Raw genomic sequence first — 19,940 nt, forward strand, 5'->3', positions numbered from 1 at the left:
CTTTTGACGAGAGCGACAGTTTTTAAAAAAATATTCTTTATCGTCTTATAAATAAATTCGTTATTATTAATAAATGCTTTTATGTTATTATACTGTGTAATTATTTTATATAAAGGAGAAAATTATGTTTGCAGATCCGATATAGGGAAATATTTATACTATCGAATTTTCTGTACAGTATTCAATACCAGTCCATTCACGGATGTTCCTCAGTCTTCCACTTTTCCCATCATGATCAGTTGCAGGATTCTGTATCGCTTTCCTCTGAAGACATGTCCAAGATATGAGATTTTGCTTCTACGGATTCTATTGGCCCTGTTTAGTACCATTTCGTTGGTCTGCATAGTTGTCCAGGGATTTGTCGGTGTAACCAAGTCTCAAACGCTTCTAACCGATTAACTCTAATCTAAATACAGTCATTACAACATATGATTGAGTTTATGCTCATATTAGAAGTGCAAATTTAGCGAATAAATTGGCTAATAAACAAATAAATTTTAATAGAAAGGAGGATCTGAATCTAGCCGAGCACCCCCAAGACACTCCACAAGGTTGTAAAAAGTCATGTTCTGCGCGCGTTGGTTACGCGCGTTGGTTACTTTGCGTGTGCATTATAAATTACGTTTTTTGATCTTAAAATATCTTCAAGCCGAAATAAACATACAAGAATTTAAATCCTGACCTTTACAGCTAAATACCATACCTGCAAATTTGCTTCGAAAGTCTGAATATTAGTTCGGATTTATTTTGAGAAGTGCATTATTGATTGCAATTATTGATTTTCTGTAAAAATTTCGACTTTTTTAAATGAAAGACGATTTATGTTGTTTAAAAGTGATTTTATAATATATATGTAAAAATATTATCAGCGATTTTGCATAATTTTTCTACCGTTTTAAGAAATAGAGGTGAACATTAAATACACCGGTCTGTATTCCGTCAATTCGCCGTTCCGCTGTTATGCAGCGATGTGGACGCACCATTACTTCACTCAAGAAAATCAGCTGATCTGTGAATTCCGCAGTACGCGGCAAGTTCAAATTCGAAATTTCACTTAACATTGAATTCATACTAAAGAATGGTTTTAATCTAGTACATAGTTTTAAATTTGTTGTTACATATAAGAATTGTTTATCGATATTTATTTTTAAATTATGTTGTCAACTATCTAGTAGAGGCAATTAATCCTTGGACAAATCTGTCATGTTATATAACCTATAACCTTCACATAAGCAAAACAAATTCTATTTTTCATATTTTGTTCTAGGTTTAGAGATATTTATTTGCGGTTCCTCAAATATGTTTTTGAAAACGAATTTGTGTCTTGTGAATAATAAATTGATGGTTGTTGTAAGAAATTTAACATCTACAGGTAAGAACATTGCATAAAATATATAGAAAATAGCTATATCCCCTCAAGGTTTGTGAATCTTTTGTCAAAATTAATATATAATATATAAGTATCTACAAATCATACAATCTTATAAATTTTAGAGACGCCTTATGAATCTACATACCAGCAGGATCTTTTTAAGCAAATAAGAAAATGTGATTGTAAATGGATTCAAATTCCAGTACATTTTTATAAACATTTTATAGTTTTACCGAACTAACAGGAAATATTTAGATAAGATAAAAAAAAACATGCTTTATTGTTATTAACAAAAAAAAATTGTTCTAATCAAAGCTACCTTAAATTACTACCACTAAACTTAACCACTACACCCCATACACACTCGAGTTCCAAAACAAACATCAGAAAACAATACATAAGAACAGCAGAAAAAAAAAACATAAAAAGTAAATTAAATTCCATAATTATCCCCTCAAGTATAAGACAGCAAAGAATTCAAACCATACAAACAAATCAAATACTGTAAACTTACACTTAGGGAAAATTAGAATGTGTCAACATAGTATTCATCCAGTGAATAGTAACATTTTTCGGTCAAAAGTATTTTCAATTTACGTTTAAAAGTGTCAATACATGTTGCCTTCCTGATTCCACCTGGTAAATGATTGAAAATTTTGAAATTTTGATTCCCTCATAGAAAATTTTTTAGTTAATGTGGAAGAGGGGATTGGAAGATTTAGATCGTTCACTTGACGCGTTAAGTATCTTGGATTTGGGTTTATAAATTTAAAGCGATTTACAAAAAGTAAGCAGGCCACTTCCTGAATGTAGAGGGAGAAGACAGTGTGTATGCCCAGCCTAATAAATAATGGGCGACAGGAATCTCTTGGTTTAGCCCCATAGATAATAAAGATACAAAATAAAAATTTTTATTTTCCAGATGTTTTGTACTGTAAGTAACTATAGGCAAGTCGATTTACTAGTCACATGCCTTTCTTTCTGGAGGATAGTCTCTAAACCACTTGTGCTATTCATTTTGATTTATTTAGTTTCAATAAAATAGGTACTAAAAAGTCATAATTTGATCCAGAATTCTTGTAAATCTTTCTATATTGCACTAATAAGGTGTGACCAAGAGAATACAAAAATTAGAATTCCTGTACATTGCATAGACCATACTTCCTTGTATAAATCAGCATTTACCTACCTTATTGCTAAATATATTGACTGTCCAAAATTTTCAAAGGCTAAACCCTTTTTAACTATTTGGTGCTTGACATTTTTTATATACACATATCACCTTTATCCCAATGATTAATATTACATAATTATTGACACTCATAAATATTAAGAATTTTGTTTTTACTCTTTAGTAATTTAAAATCTAGATGGTGTAGTAACATATAAATGGATGGTCTACCAAACTGAAATAAACATTTACATTATTAATACAAACACATTAATTAAATTTGGTTCTGCCTTGTAACATGTAAAAGAAGACCTTTAATAATTTTATTATAATAAATAATGTATTTCATTTCATTTCTGTACCAATATCTTTTATCAATTTTATGCTAGACATTCATTAACGCAAGTGTTGTATGTTCTTTAAATTAGTGTTTTTCTTTTAATTGAACCAATTTTATAGATGTAAATCCAGTTCAACTGGAACTCGCAGCAATATTTAAACATAGACATATCATTAATAGAATATAAACTACATATACATATATAGATACTTATTATTAAATATAGTGCAAGTTAAAAATTAGTGCATGGTTTTAAGGGAACTTGTTTTAAATAACATTGTGTTCTCTGTTTTTTAATTAAAAAAAAGTTATTTATAATATGGTCTAAGTGTGTCTAAGAGTCTAGTAAGGGGCAAATTGTGTATAATTAGTGTCTGTGTTTCATTTGACTTAATAATAGCCTTCTTGGCATAATATTATAGGGTTTAAAAAAAAGTATTCATAGATTTTTTTATTACAGAGATATCAACAGCATTGAGGCCATTTTACTTTTCAGTACATCCTGATCTCTTTGGTCAACATCCAAAAGAGAGAGAAATCAATGAAACTTCTTTACAACAGCTGAGCTCGCTTCTTCAGACTTTACAAGCTGCCAAATATTTACCTCCTATCACTCTGCCATTTTATGTAAAGAATAGGTAAGAAGCAAACAAAAAATATAAGTCATATGTTTTTATTGGATCACATATGTGTTCTAATTGTAAGTTTTCAAAATTAAGCCCTTATATGGATTAGTATCTTAGATTAAAAATATTTTTTTTTGGATTCCAATATTCAGACAATTTGCTAAAAAAATTGATTTTTTTTTAAAAACTATTGGACGTAGTTATGCATAACGCGACCAAGCGCCAGAATGACAATTGTGGGAAAACACAATTAAGTTTCAAATGCCCTTAAAAATCGATAAAATGTAATACAGATCTAATGTTTGCCAGCTATATCCAAGACACTATTTCAAATTATACTATGTAAGCTTTTAGCAAAAAATAATAAATTTTAGAAGTTATGATAAAAAAATATCACCTAGTCTGGTTATGCATTTTTACTTATTATTAGGTTTTTTGATTTTACAAAATTGAACCACACGCCAAACTTGTCGCATAGTGCGTTTATGCAATGACATGTATTTTCTTTTTAGACTATATATTTCTATTGTCAGCACTATTTTTCATTAAGGTAGTTTATGAACAGCTGAAAATTTTGTTAGAAACACCAACTTAAAATGAAAAGTGACGATTTAAAACCCTTACAGATCTTTTAGAAAATCCTGTAAAAGCACTTTTTATTTTAAAGTAAAAGAAACAACAAAATTACAGTAAAACTAAACCACGTTATTTATTAACATAATAACCTAAGCAAATTACAACTGCATAGCTATAGCATACCTTGAAAAACTTCAAATAAAACTAGAGTTTCTTTGTAACAACTAACGGTTATCTAAAAAGTTCTATTACTGCCCCATTTCATAGTAGCACTAGATAGTTTGGTATCTACTTACCTCTAAATTTATTTTATATGCGCCATTTAGTAAAATAGCAGTCAGGATTTTTTGAAAATTTAAATTAAATCACCCAAGAAACGTCTGTTGATATTTCCTAGCTAGGTTCGGTAAATGCATCTGCGAGAAAAATGTCGTAGATAAACATGGTATTTGGCCGTCAGATGACACAATAATACCAAAAAAACGAATTTGGCGCTTGGTCGCGTCCGTGGATGTCCAATTAGATAAAGGAGCATGATCTTATTTATAATCGTAATAACCTCATAGTAGCCTGGAGAATACCTATATTTTATGCTCATATTCATATTTTAATCTTTCTATTAAAACTTGACTGACCATGAGTTGATGAGATCTGCTTAGGTAATTTTATGTTCTAGAAATAGTCAAGATGATGCTACTCGTTTAATAAAAGTTAACCTAAGAGGTCGAGACATAGGCACGGCCATTGTAAATATTTTAAAATCGTGTGACTTACCAACGACCCATGTACAACATTATGTTAAAACCGAGGATGTATTTAATAAATCAATTAAATCTGAAAATATTGAGCACGATGAAAATGAATGGGTTCGAGTGCGTTATAGACACGACATAGATTTTACCGAAATGGACAAAAAACATCCACTATATCATACGTTTATGATGCAGCAAAAGATGAAAGAGGCGAAAGATAATCTTAGGTAAAGTAAGTTAGTGAACAAAAACAGTTTGAAAATATTTCTTTTGTGGTTTTTTTTTGACTATGACTTTTAAGGTTAAAGGAATGGTTAAAAAATAACTTTAAGGACGCGATGAAAAAAAGCAAGAGTGGTATTGCCTCTACAGACGAAATTCTTAGGTTGAAACAAGAAATGATTAAGAGCAGCAAATTAAAAGACATCAAGTGGGAATGTGGATGGAACAGCCAACACTTTAGAGGTAAATTTGTAGCTTTCCTATCTATAATGTATACAGTAAATACAATGTCTTTAAGGTTGCCTTCTGGCTCTAAAATCTCTTATGGATGAACATCCACAGCATATGAGACAGCTAGAAGACCACATTCTAATATTCTCATATTTCACTGGAATAAGCTTGGACGGCCATATTATGTTATTTAGTGGAGAAGTTAGGCATAATTGGTTGGATTTTATTAAGAATATCAGAAAGCACAAGGCGGCATTAGACAGAGTGCCTTATTATGAAAAGTCACTATCGCATGTTCTACGAAATATTAAGGTAAGTTGCATGGTGTTGATAGTAAGCATTTTTTAACCCCATATGATTCTGATTTCCAAGACATTTAAGTTAAAAATAGCAATTTATTATTTTTATTTATCTTTGAATTCTCAAAATTAGATCAATTCTAAGTTATTTGAATCCACAAATATCGGTATAAATAATATAGATTTAAATTTCAAAAAGGGCGCAAATGTATAGTAATATTAATACATAGCATCTTGTGCTCTATTACGTTCCTTAAAAACAAACAGCTAAAAGGTACACATAATTAAATGAAAAAATTTTTTTGGCTTAAGGCCAGTGAGTCACAGTGGGTGCAGATATAATTTTCAGGCGCATGAGAAGAACTGCAACAATAAAATAATTATAATATAATTTATAACAATTTAATATAGTACCTATAGTGAAATACATTCCAATGTACTTAATATTTTATTTATAAAAAAAAAACTCATGAAATAAAAAAGTAATTTGCAGTTTTTTTTTGTAGAGGTTGAATATAATATCAGATATTCATACTACTTTATTTAAAAAAATAACAGGAGTATTTTAGTGCAAAATTTACTGCCATTGGCTCATTTACAAGTTACAGATTCTTTATGAGTTTACTTTAATTTTTAAATTTATCACAAATGCTTAATAGTAATAATTAATAATCGTAAAATCATTTGGTAGTATATTGTGCATTTTTGGCATTGCTTAGCAAAGACTTTTCTCCAATTTTTCTGGTCCTAGAATTTGAGATACTGCTAATTTTTAAGACATAGGCTTCAGTAGAAACGGTATAATTTTGGGAAATAATCAAAGATTCCATCATTGCTTTAATTGCTGTAATAATACATTAATTTAACATAGGTTCGACGAAATAAAAATAAATTGGCTTGGTTTTCGCCTATAGAGATTTAAGATCTTAAAACCTTGAATTTGACATTATTTAAGAGTTTAGTAACATTTCGAAAACTAATTAACCGATTTTAATATAACTGGAAGAAACTACCTGTCGATTTTTTTTTAAGAAATAAACCTTTGTATTGTACTTAAAAAATGCCGCAAATATTTTGTAAACTGTTGATATCTTTCATTAAAGTTTTTTTTTATCTTAGTTATATTAAATAGAGATATTTACCAAGGTCTGAACAACTTTATATTGTTGTATTTAGTGGAATTTTACTATTTGTACTTAGTTTTGGGACATTTTAAAGTTAGTTTTATTATGTACCAAATTTTATCGTATTCGTGTTTCAATGTTTGAAATAACTAATAATAATTTACAATTTACCTAAATAATTTTTTAGGTGGCCAGGAGAAAATTTATGCCAGATATGAAAGTGGGTGAATATGAAATTAACTTAAAACAGTTAACAACGTCTGTAAGTGATTATTTTGGGCGTAATCAGTATCCAAAAACCTGGCCACAGTCCTTAGATTCTTATGAAATTGTCGTTGAAACGGACGCAGGGCCCTTAATGGTATCTCCTACGGGACAGTTCATTGTGCCTTCGTCTCTCCCAGGTAAGTTAAAGTATAACGACTAATTTTTTATATGTTTTGCAAACTACAGCAAGTTTATTAATTTCTAGGTCCAAATCTGATTAGTTTTATAAGCACAAATTTAGAAGAAGCAAAGTATCGCGCAAATATTTACAAATGCGATAAAGTTATGGAAAAAACACTACACCAGCAATGCATATTGGAATTCCAGTTATCGTCGCTTAATAAGGACGATAATATAACTCCCGATTTAATGATTAAATTTTGTAAGGAATTTCTAAAATATAAAGACGAAATAAAACAGTACACTAAGGATTTACATGTTAGTGTTTCTACATATTATTCAGTTTTGTCAGATGGGGTTATTTGTATACCTTGGAATTTTATTTTGTAGCTAAGGAGTTATAGCTGCTTATTTGAAGAGCAGACTCAAATCAATTCATTTTTTTTTTTAATTTGGCGGGAACACTTTTTTCTAGACATGTAAAACTATGTAACTTAATACATATTACGCTAGAAATTTCATAAATTGAGTCGAATCCTAACAACATATATTAGCTCTTAAATTATCGCAATAGGTTATTGTATCAGTTGTTTATTTGTTTACTAGTCATAAAAAAAGTAATTTGTTGTATGTTTTCTTATTTTTTTCTTGTTCTAATTTTTTTTGTCATCTGCTCTTCATTTCCACATTTAGGATTAAAAAAATAATTTGTTTAAAATGTTTGAACACTAATATTAAGAATACCATTTATATGAATATGTTCATAATTCTTATCACTGTGATTGTTAATGCGAGATTGAATTTTATACTTAGTCCACTACTTAGTACAAATCTTACTCAGTTGAATAAATCAATTATTACAATGCTGTCGAATACATAGAGATATGTTTTTTTTTATTGTATAAGACATAATCGTCTTAGTTAGTTCTCTATATAATCGTCTACACCTTTCTAAAGTAAAGCTGCTAATTAAAATAAAGAAGATCTAATGCCGAAAGGATTTTTGCGTGCTACTACTTAACAAAAAAGTCCATTTGCAGCTCTAAACTGTTCTTACCTTATAGTGGTTTCTTTACTTATTGAGATATATCTTACAAACACGTAAATCGACCGGAGTTACATGAATCCCCGTGGCGCGGGAATATGTATAAATGTAAATCTTTACTGTAATGTATTTAATTTGACTACAATTCACAAATAGTAAAAGTAAAAAATTTTAAGTCTGACAACATTGGTTGTTACTTTCTTATAGCAGAACCTCCTCTGTGCAAGTTTACAAGAGGCTGAGAATGTTGAAGAAAAATGCGGCAAGTGCAAAAAAGGTCGGAAAGGTGGCGTCATTCATTAGATAATGCCTCGGCAGATAGCGCTATAAGAACATGGTCTCTATTCACCTTATCGACTAGGAGTCACGACTTTCTAGTGTGGGGCATAATTTACTTCTCACCGGGTGATGTAGCCATCCCTACCCTAAATATTAATATCCAACCTTAAAACAATACATCCACTAAGATAATCTGCCAAGAAAACTAGAAAGGCAAAAAAATTGATGTAATTGAGATCAAGTACATAAAATCTTAATAGAACCTGCTCCATCTTCACAGAACTTTATATTGATTATATAATATAGGCATAAGTAGGAAAGCGCGTTACAATCATGAAATACTCATAAAATAGAATATAAGGGCATGATCTTTTCTTTTCCTACAGATCTTAAGATGTAAAACGATATTCAGGAGCGATTTCATCTCGATCAGGCTCGATTTCTATTTTACGCATTTACTACAGTATGAGCCCTTTTTTTGGTTTATTACTGGTTGGGTTTATCTGGTTTAACTAAATAAAAAAAAATTAATTTGAAGAGAAATACGTATTTTTTTATTTATTTAAACCAAATAAACCGAACCAGCTATCAGTCCAACGTATAGTTTGGGATACCAGACTATTTTTTTACAAAAATGTGTCTGTACTGTTTCTCGCCCTCTATTCTTCCTTTTTCAGAAATCCCTTGGCTCAGCACTCTTTCCGTCATTATGGAAGCATAGTTTTGTGGTACCAATATTTAAATCAGATGATAATGACCAAATAGGCAACTATAGGGGCGTTTGCATCCAGTCGGCCATTCCAAAACTGCTGGACAGTCTTATCTACGACCAAATTTATTTCTATTGCAAGGAGCTGTTGCTCAATCAGCAGCATGGGTTTAGTTCGGGCAGATCTACGATCACTAACTTGTTAATCTATCAGCAGGATCTGTTGGATGCCTGGAGATATCCTTGGAGAGGGGATGTCAGATGGATGTGATTTATACAGACTACTTCTCCAAGGCTTTTGATAGAGTCGATCACAGAATCTTGCAGGAGAAACTTAGGGTGTTTGATTTCTCCAATCATATAGTTGCCTGGTTCACAAGCTTCTTATCAGGCCGGACTCAGCAGGTTAGATTGGGTAGTGCTAGATCCAGCAATATCAATAATGTATGTTCTGGTGTACCTCAGGGTGGACACTGCTCACCATTGCTCTTTAACATTTTCATTAATGATATAGCTACATGTTTTAAAAATAGTGCCTTTTTACTGTTTGCAGATGACCTGAAATTTTATAGAGTAATCCAGATTCCCAAAGACCAAATTTTGATACAGAATGACCTGAATAGACTAAATGATTGATGTGTCAACAATATCTTATTCTTAAACATAAAGAAATGTAATTATATTAGTTTTCACAAAAGAAGTAAAAAAGTTGTAACATCATACAATATTGAGGAAAGCCCTGTTCAGTATTCTGATACAATCAAGGATCTTGGCATTTATTTTGACGATCATTTAAATTTTAATATACACATAAATAATATAGTGGTTAGGTCCTTCAGGGTTCTGGGTTTTGTTCTGCGTAACTGTAGAGAGCTATCAGTCGAGACCTGTAAAAGAGTGTACATGTCTTTGGTGGTTTCTTTATTCGAGTATGGCTCAATGATATGGTCCCCCTATTACATGAACAGCTGTCTGGCCCTTGAAAGGATTCATAATAAGTTTTTAAGATTTTGTCTATTTAAATTAAATTTGGAAACACCGAACGATCATGTTTATGATGATTCACGGAAAGTGCTGGCTATGACAACATTGAGAGAAAGACGTATTCGTGGTGATTTAACCTTTGTATTTAAGCTTCTTAATGGTTTGATTGTATTCCCCGACCTTCTCGGTAGAATTAGCTTCAATGTCCCCTCAAGACTCTTGAGACGAAATCGACTATTTGCTTTGCCTTTTCACAGTACCAACTATGCCACTCACTCCCCTATCGAAAGAACCTTAAATATTATCAACCATGAGGATATTGAAGTTGTGGGCATTGGCTTGTCAGTTTTAGGAATCAAATTAGAGAGATTGTGTAAACTCTTCTGTTGATTTGCCTGTAAAAAATATTTGTATTTTAAGTTATGGTTAGGTGTAACTATTGAACTTTGTCATATTCTTTTTTTTTGTAATGGGGTTGATCCCGTCTATTAAAATAAACGAATAAATAAATATATCTAGTAATGTGGAAAAATGATATCTGATAATGTAGTAAGTGCGTAAAATAGATCGAGCCTTAAATGAAATGAATTCGCTCATACGAAATTCCACCGTATGTTCGCTAGCTGTCTATAAGGCGCGATGTCCATGCCGATGTCCATGATGTCCATACTTCTTCGACTATGGACTTTGTGTACTAATAACGGTGGCTGAGTGAATTAAAGCACAAATAGTAAATGTCGGCGGGAATTTTTATATTTTGTGGCATGACTAATCGTCTCAATATTATTTACTCTCGATTCGTGATAGTTATTTCGCTCATCTAATTATAAGTAGTGTAGCAAGTATAAGGTTTCAAATAGTTCATAAAACAATTATTGTTCGTTTATTGCTCGAAGTGAATAAGTTCGCGATGGATATATGTGTTATTTTAGCAAAAAACCAACAGTTGAAAGGGAAACTGATCACGAAGTACCTCATACCTCAAAACACACGAAAGTGCAACATACCATAATTGCTATTCCTAATCCTTCTATTAAAACATGTTAGCTATGGTATACCTTCTGATGTTGCACAAATTGAAAAACCGATAAAGCAAGTTATCTTGGACGTGTATCTAAAAGAAAATAGCAAAGCCTTTGTCATACACTGGTTCAGGCGACCTAAATGGCTGTAGTTATTCTGTCGAGAAAGATACATCTTTTTTACTAGCAATTTTTGGTGATGTGGCAGGACAAATTACATAGAATCTTCCAGTACCAGTGTTAAAACGTTCATACATCAAAAAGCATTAAAAAAACACGTATTATGCAATAATACTTTATTTATTTATTGAAATAATACAATTTCTAGTTGTCAACAAATTAGCGAAAATTATATTTTGGAGGAACAAAAAGAACAAGGATTATTTCAGAATTAGTTTCAATACACAAGCATAAAAGATTTCGATTTAAAAGAAGCCGCCTATCATATTCCACAAAATGCAACAAATCGTTCACCTGAAATTCAAAACCAAAAAATTCAAGCAATGGTTGAAGCAGTACGAAATGCCATCGTTAAAGATATTAAGAAATCGCTTGTGCACTGGTTTACTCTAATGAAAGATGGGACGAGAGATAAAGATAATTGCGAAAATAAATCAACAGCAATACGTTTCGTTAAAGATGGAATCGTCAATGAGTCGCTGCTGACAGTTACAATTCCTTAGTGCAGCCACTTTTACAGAATAAATGCTGAATAATCTTACAAATAAAATTGATGTTTCTCTCTAAGCCAATGGCGCAAATGTAATAAGTGGGAAAGATTCTGGAGAAGCGACTAGAATAGAAAATAAATTGGGTCGCAAAATTCCTTACGTCCACTGCTATGACTACCGCTTGAATTTGATAGTCGTCCGAACTATCTCGGAAATTACTTTCATTCGTTTATTTTTTTTACAGTGCATCATGGCTACATGATTTTTTTCACCATGGGAAAAAACTGCCTTCTATGATAATTATTAGTTGATTTTGGTGACTTCGAATGCAATTAAAAATGACCTATTTCATAGTGAGGAGTTGAGGACGTCGTCAAGAGTGTTGGCATTAAAAAGGTCATGCTCAATATGGAATTCCGAATGATCATCCATTGTTATGGCCAAAAAGATCTTGTCCATGTTTCAGCCTGCAGACGCATCTTGCAATCCTGCACTACGAGCCCGAAGTGCAGGATTGCTAGAACAATCATTAAGTCCATCCAAAATCAAATAACCAAACAGATCAGATGAAATGTATCATCTCAACTTTTGAAGTAGCTATGTCTATGAGCGGCGAATCGGAAAATAGGACACAGACTGGGAAAAGGCAAATCAAGAAATTAAATCGGATATAGAGAACTACTTGATATATGGTCCTTCCTGTTCCTCCACGATGTGACAAAATATAGAAGAACAAAATGTTCAGTCATTTAAATTTAAAAAGTTGGACGTACTAATTGCTGAATTACAAAGAAAATTTTTGGACAATGATGATCTAATAAATTCAATAGCAAGTCTCAATGAGTTGGATGTGGATAAAATGATACCTCCTGAAAAAACCTTTGTGAGTTTATCACATCTTTAAAAAGTGAGTTTAATACTATGAAAGAAAACAACGAAACAATGAATGGGGAGCAATTAAGCAAAACCAGATAAATCCATTATTTAAAATTCCGAGATATTTACAAAAAAACGTATAAGGTTTGATATTATAGACCTGGGTAGACTATATTTTGGTCCTCGTTAGCTAATTAACATAAGAATTATTGCTAATTAAACAATTAATTTATCTAATTTTGCTTGACTGGAATATATTTAGTTTATTTTAAAATGTAAAGTGATTGTTTTAATGTAGGTATGATGTTATTCGCATTTCTTTTAAGCTCAATAATATTCTATTTACTTACTTACAAAAAAATTAAAACAAAAATGTATGTTCACGCGTTTATTTTTTACTACAACAAAGAAAAAAGTAAAATAAAAGTAATAGTAAATAATAATAAGAAAAAAAGTAACCTAATTATTATTATGGTTACAGGTTTATTTTTTATTTTCATAACACTACAAAAAGAAATATATGAAACGCAATTTTATTTTGTGGATTTATCTGGTTTTGCTTGATTTACTTGACTTTCAGGTCAACTTTAAAAGGGATTTAGCGAGTTTTGCTTAAATTTGAGTTCACCATTGGATTTATCTGGTGAAATGAAATAGGAATCCAAGATTAGCTCATTTTTGCTAGAAAGTGGATACCAACTGGCAACAATGTTCCAAACAACTCAACATAAATAATGAAATTATACAAATAGACAGCATAACCAAAGAAGTTTTTGCAAGCACTTCGTAAACTTAAATCCAAACCAACAAGGTCCTGAGTTGATTCCAGTTTTTTAATACGAGATTGTCGTTTTGCGCTAGTAAAACCTCTTAAAATAATCTATAATATGTGTATTAAACACCAAACTAATTACATTCGGAAAAAATCTAAAGTTTGTCCTATATTTAAAAAGGACGACAAAAATGACATTCAAAATTATAGACCAGTATTAATTTTTTATAACTTTTCAAAAATTGTTGACATTATTCTTCACGACTTTCTTTTTTCCAATTTTTTAGCAACCGCTCTACAACGTCAAATTTAACTATAAAGACTCAATTTATTGCAGAAACCATTGACGGAGGATTTGAAACAGATGTCATTTATTTGGATTATTCAAAGGCATGTGACAAACTAGATCACACTGTTCTACTGATGAAACTGTCAAATATGGGCATCTCTCGAGTCGAGTCAATCGAGTCGCTTATAAATCGTTTTAGGTGTTATCTTTCAAATAGATTTCACACACTTCGGGGCTACCTCAAGGTTCGGTCTAGAATCCTCTAGTTTTTAATATACATATACATTAATGATATAGGGTCTATAGGGAGTTCGCTAAATGTTAATTAACTGTTATACGCGGACGATATAAAGTTGTATACAAAAATTAAATGTATTAATGATTGTTTGACTATTGACTATTCAATCAAACATAAACCTAATTATAATGTCTGGCGTAATATAAACAATCTCTATTTAAATGTAAAAAAAGTGTTGTAGTGTTTTACAAAAAAAAAACATAAACTCTCTTTGACTGTAACCTTGAACGACTTGACGAAGAAACGACTGACCCGTTCAGATGAATTCAGAGATTTATATAGAGGTCTTGTTTGATATTAAGTTATCTTTTATACCAGACTATATTTCAAAGACTATATTTCGTTTGGTCTAAGCTTGAGTATGCTGCCGTTGTATGGTCTCCGGGTTATAATGTTCACTGTTCTACCCTATAGGGGAATGTTCAGAGAGACTTTTTGAAATATTTAAGTTTTAAGCAGTATGGAGTATATCGTCCACGAGGTTGTTCACATGGCGTACTCATGGAAAGGTTTAGCTTTACATCACTCAAGAAGCGTAGAAAGAATTCCCTATTAAATTTTTGTATATAAACTTAGTAAACAAGTAGTTTGTTAGACTGCCCCTATCTACTTCAAAAGTTAAATTTTAGGGTACCTCAGTTCACTTCTCGCATAGATAAAACATGTTACTTGCAGACTCCTCATACGATTTTTGAAGATTTCACCTTTACATGCAATGTGTGTCTAATCATAATAATGTTATATCAGAGGATGTCGAGCTATTTGCGGAATGTTTGGCCAGTTTTTGAAAAATAATTAAATTTTAAATGTATCTATTTTTCTTAACAGAAATTGTTTGGTTTTTGTAAAGCTATGTATGTGTTAGTTATGTATTGATTATCCTACCGACTGCGCCAGTTATGTGTTCTATTACGCCAATGACGTTTTAAAAAACTTTTTATTTGACAAACAGCGATACACGGAGATTAACCTAATTTTTTAGTAATGACACTACAAAGTTAAGTACAGTAAGGCGTAAACTTGACAAGGTTCAAAGACTTGCATGCGTATGCATCACAGGAGCTATGAAAACATGCCCCACAGCAGCACTGGAGGTCATAGTTGACCTGGCACCTCTTCACCTGGCAGTAGAGGGAGCTGCTAAAAGGGCAATATTCAGATTAGCAAGGGATAAAACGAACAGTAGGGACATTGATCAGAGAGCCTGGGTATCTCAAACAAGATCCATTCCCCTGTTCGATCTTCCCAAGGACGATATAACTCGGGAATATCACTTTGTTAGGAATTTCAGTACAAAAATTGACAGCAAAAGTGACTGGGAAAATGGATCTGTCGCCCGCTCACTTAAACAGAATACTATCAACTGGTACACAGATGGTTCTAAAACCGAAAAAGGAACAGGAGCTGGAGTATTTGGGCCTGGCACCAAATACTCAGAGCCACTGGGAAAATACACCAGTGTCTTTTAAGCGGAAATACACGCTATAGAAAGATGCGCTCAATTAATCCTGAACAAAGACTACCTCAAGCAGGACATCGCAATCTTCACCGACAGTCAAGCAGCCATAGCAGCACTGAGTTCACATGTCATCAGTTCTAAAATGGTAAGAGACTGTTTGGGCAAACTTAATGAGGTAGGAAAGAGAAATAAAGTCATAATATTGTGGGTACCTGGACATACAGGCGTGCAAGGTAACGAAGAAGCCAATATTCTGGCAAAAAAGGGATCTGGTTCTCAATTTGTAGGACCGGAACCTTTCTGTGGCATAGGAAAGAATACTTACCTATATGAGCTTACAAAAATGGAGGATCAACTCAGAGAAAGCCTCTGGGATGATCATCCAGGGTTGAGACACTCCAAGATGTTCCTTGGAACCCTCGACCCAAAAAAATCTAAAGCTCTAGTAAGTTTAACTAAAACTAAACTACGGATTGTAACAGGATTCCTAACAGGGCACTGTCACCTTCGAGAACACCGCAGGAAACTAAAACTAGAACAGACAGGTGAATGCAGATTCTGTGGGGAAGAGGAAGAGACCCCAGAACACCTAGTAACTACATGCGAAACAGTTGCCGAAAGTCGTGCCATGCACCTCGGTAATTATGAAATTCCAGAAGGAAATATCTCATTACTGGAACCGTCACAACTACTAGCCTTTATTAAAGCCATAGGATTGTACGAAGTAATTTGACTTGAGAATAACATCAAGCAGTAATTAGAAAGGGGCACACAATAGATCTTTTAAGTCGCAGTGAAACTTCACCCTTATTTTAATCTAATCTAATCTAATCTAACCTAATTTAATAAAATAATAAAATTACTTAACTTAATTAAATAACAAATGAATTTATAATTTAAAACTGCAAATACAGCATGAAGTACAATATAACTTGGTAAATAATAGAAAAGCATATACATAAGCAATATAATATATATAGGGTGGCACAATTGTGTACATATCTTATTGTAATTTTGTCTTTTTTTCTACTGCCTTGTAATTGGGTTTTTACCTGTAGGTAGTATTTGTAAATAAATAAATAAATCAGTAGATCTGAATGCAATTCTTCGTATTTTTAATAATATGGCAAATCGAAGAATTTAGATTTTTTAGGATACGAGTTCTTATTATAATTATTATATATATAATCCCGAATAAATAAATATTGCATATTTTACTTTTATCTCTCTGTTACTCCCTCAAGACTATTATAAGTCTACCACACTCGCAAGTCAAGTACGAGTAAAACGACAAAAATCGATTGCCCATATCAGGTCAAGTGATATATTTACTTGTCATTTTTGCCCTACCTGTAACCACCACTGGCCTACCTATAATTCAACTCAGCGGTGTGAAGTTAGCTACCAAAAAGTTAGCTGAAAAAAGCCGATGTCACCCGAACGTCCAGTGGCGTCGGGTACGGCAGTATTAAAGCAAACAAATTTGTTTTTATGGGTTTTTACTTTAAGTTTTGCCTTTGAGATTAAAAGCTTTAAGAAAATTTGTTTAATTTATTTACCAAAATGGCAAACAATCCAAATAGATTCTGTTTATCTTTTATTACACCATTTCACATCTGAAATGGTGTAGTAAAAGATAAAAATATTTCTTGAAAGTCCCTTATAATGCAGTTTTTTTTATACCGTGGTAATAACATATATACATTTGAAGTTACCACAGGAACCAGAACGTCACAGAAATTGGAATACATATTATATTAGTAATAAAATTGCAACTATACAATATATGACTATGCAAGGGTTTTTTTAAATTTTATTTCTCTAAATTACTAAATTTTTAATTTTTTCACATAGAATTTCGTTGTTTTTTATTGAATCCTAAAATTGTTTCACCCTAAATTGAAGATATGTAATAGCAGAAGATTTTGCCCTAATTTTAATACCAAAAACAATCCCTTCACCCCCTTCAGATATTCGCTCGAAGTTAGCTGAAAAATTTAAAATTTTTGGACTCTAATAATAAAAAAAACGTTTTTATCGAACCCTAAAATTGTTTCACCCTAAATTAAAGATATGTGATAGCGGAAGATTTTCCCTTAATTTTAATACCAAAAACAACCCCGACACCCCCTTCAGATATTCGCTAGAGGTGCGAAGAAAAATTGTAATACTTGGACTCTAATAATTAAAAAAATGTTTTTATTGAACCCTAAAATTGTTTCACCCTAAATTGAAGATATGTGATAGCGGAAGATTTTCCCTTAATTTTAATACCAAAAACAACCCCCACACCCCCTTCAGATATTCGCTAGAGGTGCGCTGAAAAATTGTAATACTTGGAGTCTGATAATAAAAAAAAATGTTTTTATCGAACCCTAAAATTGTTTCACCCTAAATTAAAGATATGTGATAGCGGAAGATTTTCCCTTAATTTTAATACCAAAAACAACCCCCACACCCCCTTCAGATATTCGCTAGAGGTGCGAAGAAAAATTGTAATACTTGGACTCTAATAATTAAAAAAATGTTTTTATCGAACCCTAAAATTGTTTCACCCTAAATTGAAAATATGTAATAGCGGAAGATTTTCCCTTAATTTTAATACTAAAAACAACCCCCCCAACCCCTTCAGATATTCGCTAGAGGTGCGCTGAAAAATTGTAATACTTGGAGTCTTAAACACTAAAGTACAAACATTGTTTATACAATGCTCAAATTTTCTTGAAAAAAAGAATTTGTAATAATTTTGATTCAGTTTATAATTCTCCAAAAACACAAATTTTTTCTCGTTTTCATTTATTTCAAAAGAACCTTCCAAGTATATGCATTTTCGACAAGTTAATTTTACAGGATAGGTTTCTAAATTTTTTGAATTTAAAGGCATCACCTGAAGAGAAGATCTTTTCTTTTTTATCATGTTTTCAAGTTCATGTGGAATTTCAAATGATTCTGGAGTAATATTAAATTGTTTGCTGACATTACTACTTAATTTAGATAGTGACATGGACTTCTTTGTGAACAAAACGGACGGACCGTCGCTGTTAATAACACTTACTTTACAATTTTTAAAATCTTGAGAATCATTAGTATCTGTGAGGTAGTGGACATTGGGTGTATCTGTTGAAGTCTGAATCAAATTTTTCGTATTTGGGTTCTGAACGGTCTGCTCTACTTCGGGTCGTATAGGCGTTGATGCATTGAGTGGTATAAGTAATGGTGCACCAGACAGCGTAATTCCATTAGTCTTGTAAATCTAAAATTTATTTTAGATTTATGTGCATATATGTTTAAATATTCATATAAGGCGATGAGAAAAAGACAGAGAGTTGAAAAACCTACATCAAGTTATGTTATTATTTTGCCATTTTCGAAAATGTCTTTGCAGTTATCTCCATTGATGGCTATATTTTCTGCAGTATGTAACTGCTCTTCAAAAGATGAGATATTATCGCCTTGCGACTAAAAATAAAATATATCATTAAAAGACAATATATTTGATGCAATAACCTTCTATTTCTGTTGTACATAAAAACAGCGTTCCAAAATTTAAAATATCATAATATAGAAGAATTCTGTAGTTGGGGGGGTTGTTTTTAATATTAAAATTAAGGGAAAATCTTCCGCTATCACATATCTTCAATTTAGGGTGAAACAATTTTAGGATTCAATAAAAAACAACGAAATTCTATGTGAAAAAATTAAAAATTTAGTAATTTAGAGAAATAAAATTAAAAAAACCCTTGCATAGTCATATATTGTATAGTTGCAATTTTATTACTAATATAATATGTATTCCAATTTCTGTGACGTTCTGGTTCCTGTGGTAACTTCAAATGTATATATGTTATTACCACGGTATAAAAAAGACTGCATTATAAGGGACTTTCAAGAAATATTTTTATCTTTTACTACACCATTTCAGATGTGAAATGGTGTAATAAAAGATAAACAGAATCTATTTGGATTGTTTGCCATTTTGGTAAATAAATTAAACAAATTTTCTTAAAGCTTTTAATCCCAAAGGCAAAACTTAAAGTAAAAACCCATAAAAACAAATTTGTTTGCTTTAATACTGCTGTACCCGACGCCACTGCACGTTCGGGTGACATCGGCTTTTTTCAGCTAACTTTTTGGTAGCTAACTTCACACCGCTATTCAACTCTAGCTACGGCCCTGGATGTAGAGCTTAAGTCCGTGGATTTTCCAGTATTTGCGGCAGGAACCGGAATTAAATCGTAATGATATACGAAAACTCCTCAATAAAAAAAAGTCTGGCAACCTCGGTTCAATCTATAAATTTAGTATCTGACCGTTACATTTGAACTACTGTTAACAACATGGATTTATGAACTTTACTACTCGAAAATAAGAAATCGCTATGGCAATTGGGAAAATTTCGCCAAAATAGGAATGACGCGACGCCATCGCCATCTGAC

The 19,940-nt window shown here is 31.8% G+C and overlaps 1 protein-coding gene across 1 annotated transcript; it reads left to right on the forward strand.

Annotated features, from left to right (window-relative positions):
- Positions 1 to 1,009: 1,009 nt before the first annotated feature.
- Positions 1,010 to 7,889, forward strand: LOC126734531 (T-cell activation inhibitor, mitochondrial). The gene is made up of 8 exons (XM_050438206.1): positions 1,010 to 1,081; positions 1,268 to 1,372; positions 3,344 to 3,521; positions 4,762 to 5,064; positions 5,139 to 5,302; positions 5,358 to 5,602; positions 6,901 to 7,117; positions 7,186 to 7,889. Exons 2-8 carry the CDS (start codon positions 1,300 to 1,302, stop codon positions 7,488 to 7,490), a joined length of 1,485 nt encoding a protein of 494 aa, XP_050294163.1. The 5' UTR covers positions 1,010 to 1,081; positions 1,268 to 1,299; the 3' UTR covers positions 7,491 to 7,889.
- The last annotated feature ends 12,051 nt before the right edge of the window (positions 7,890 to 19,940 follow it).

This window comes from Anthonomus grandis, chromosome 3 (assembly GCF_022605725.1).
Source record: "Anthonomus grandis grandis chromosome 3, icAntGran1.3, whole genome shotgun sequence".
Lineage (NCBI taxonomy): Eukaryota > Metazoa > Arthropoda > Insecta > Coleoptera > Curculionidae > Anthonomus > Anthonomus grandis.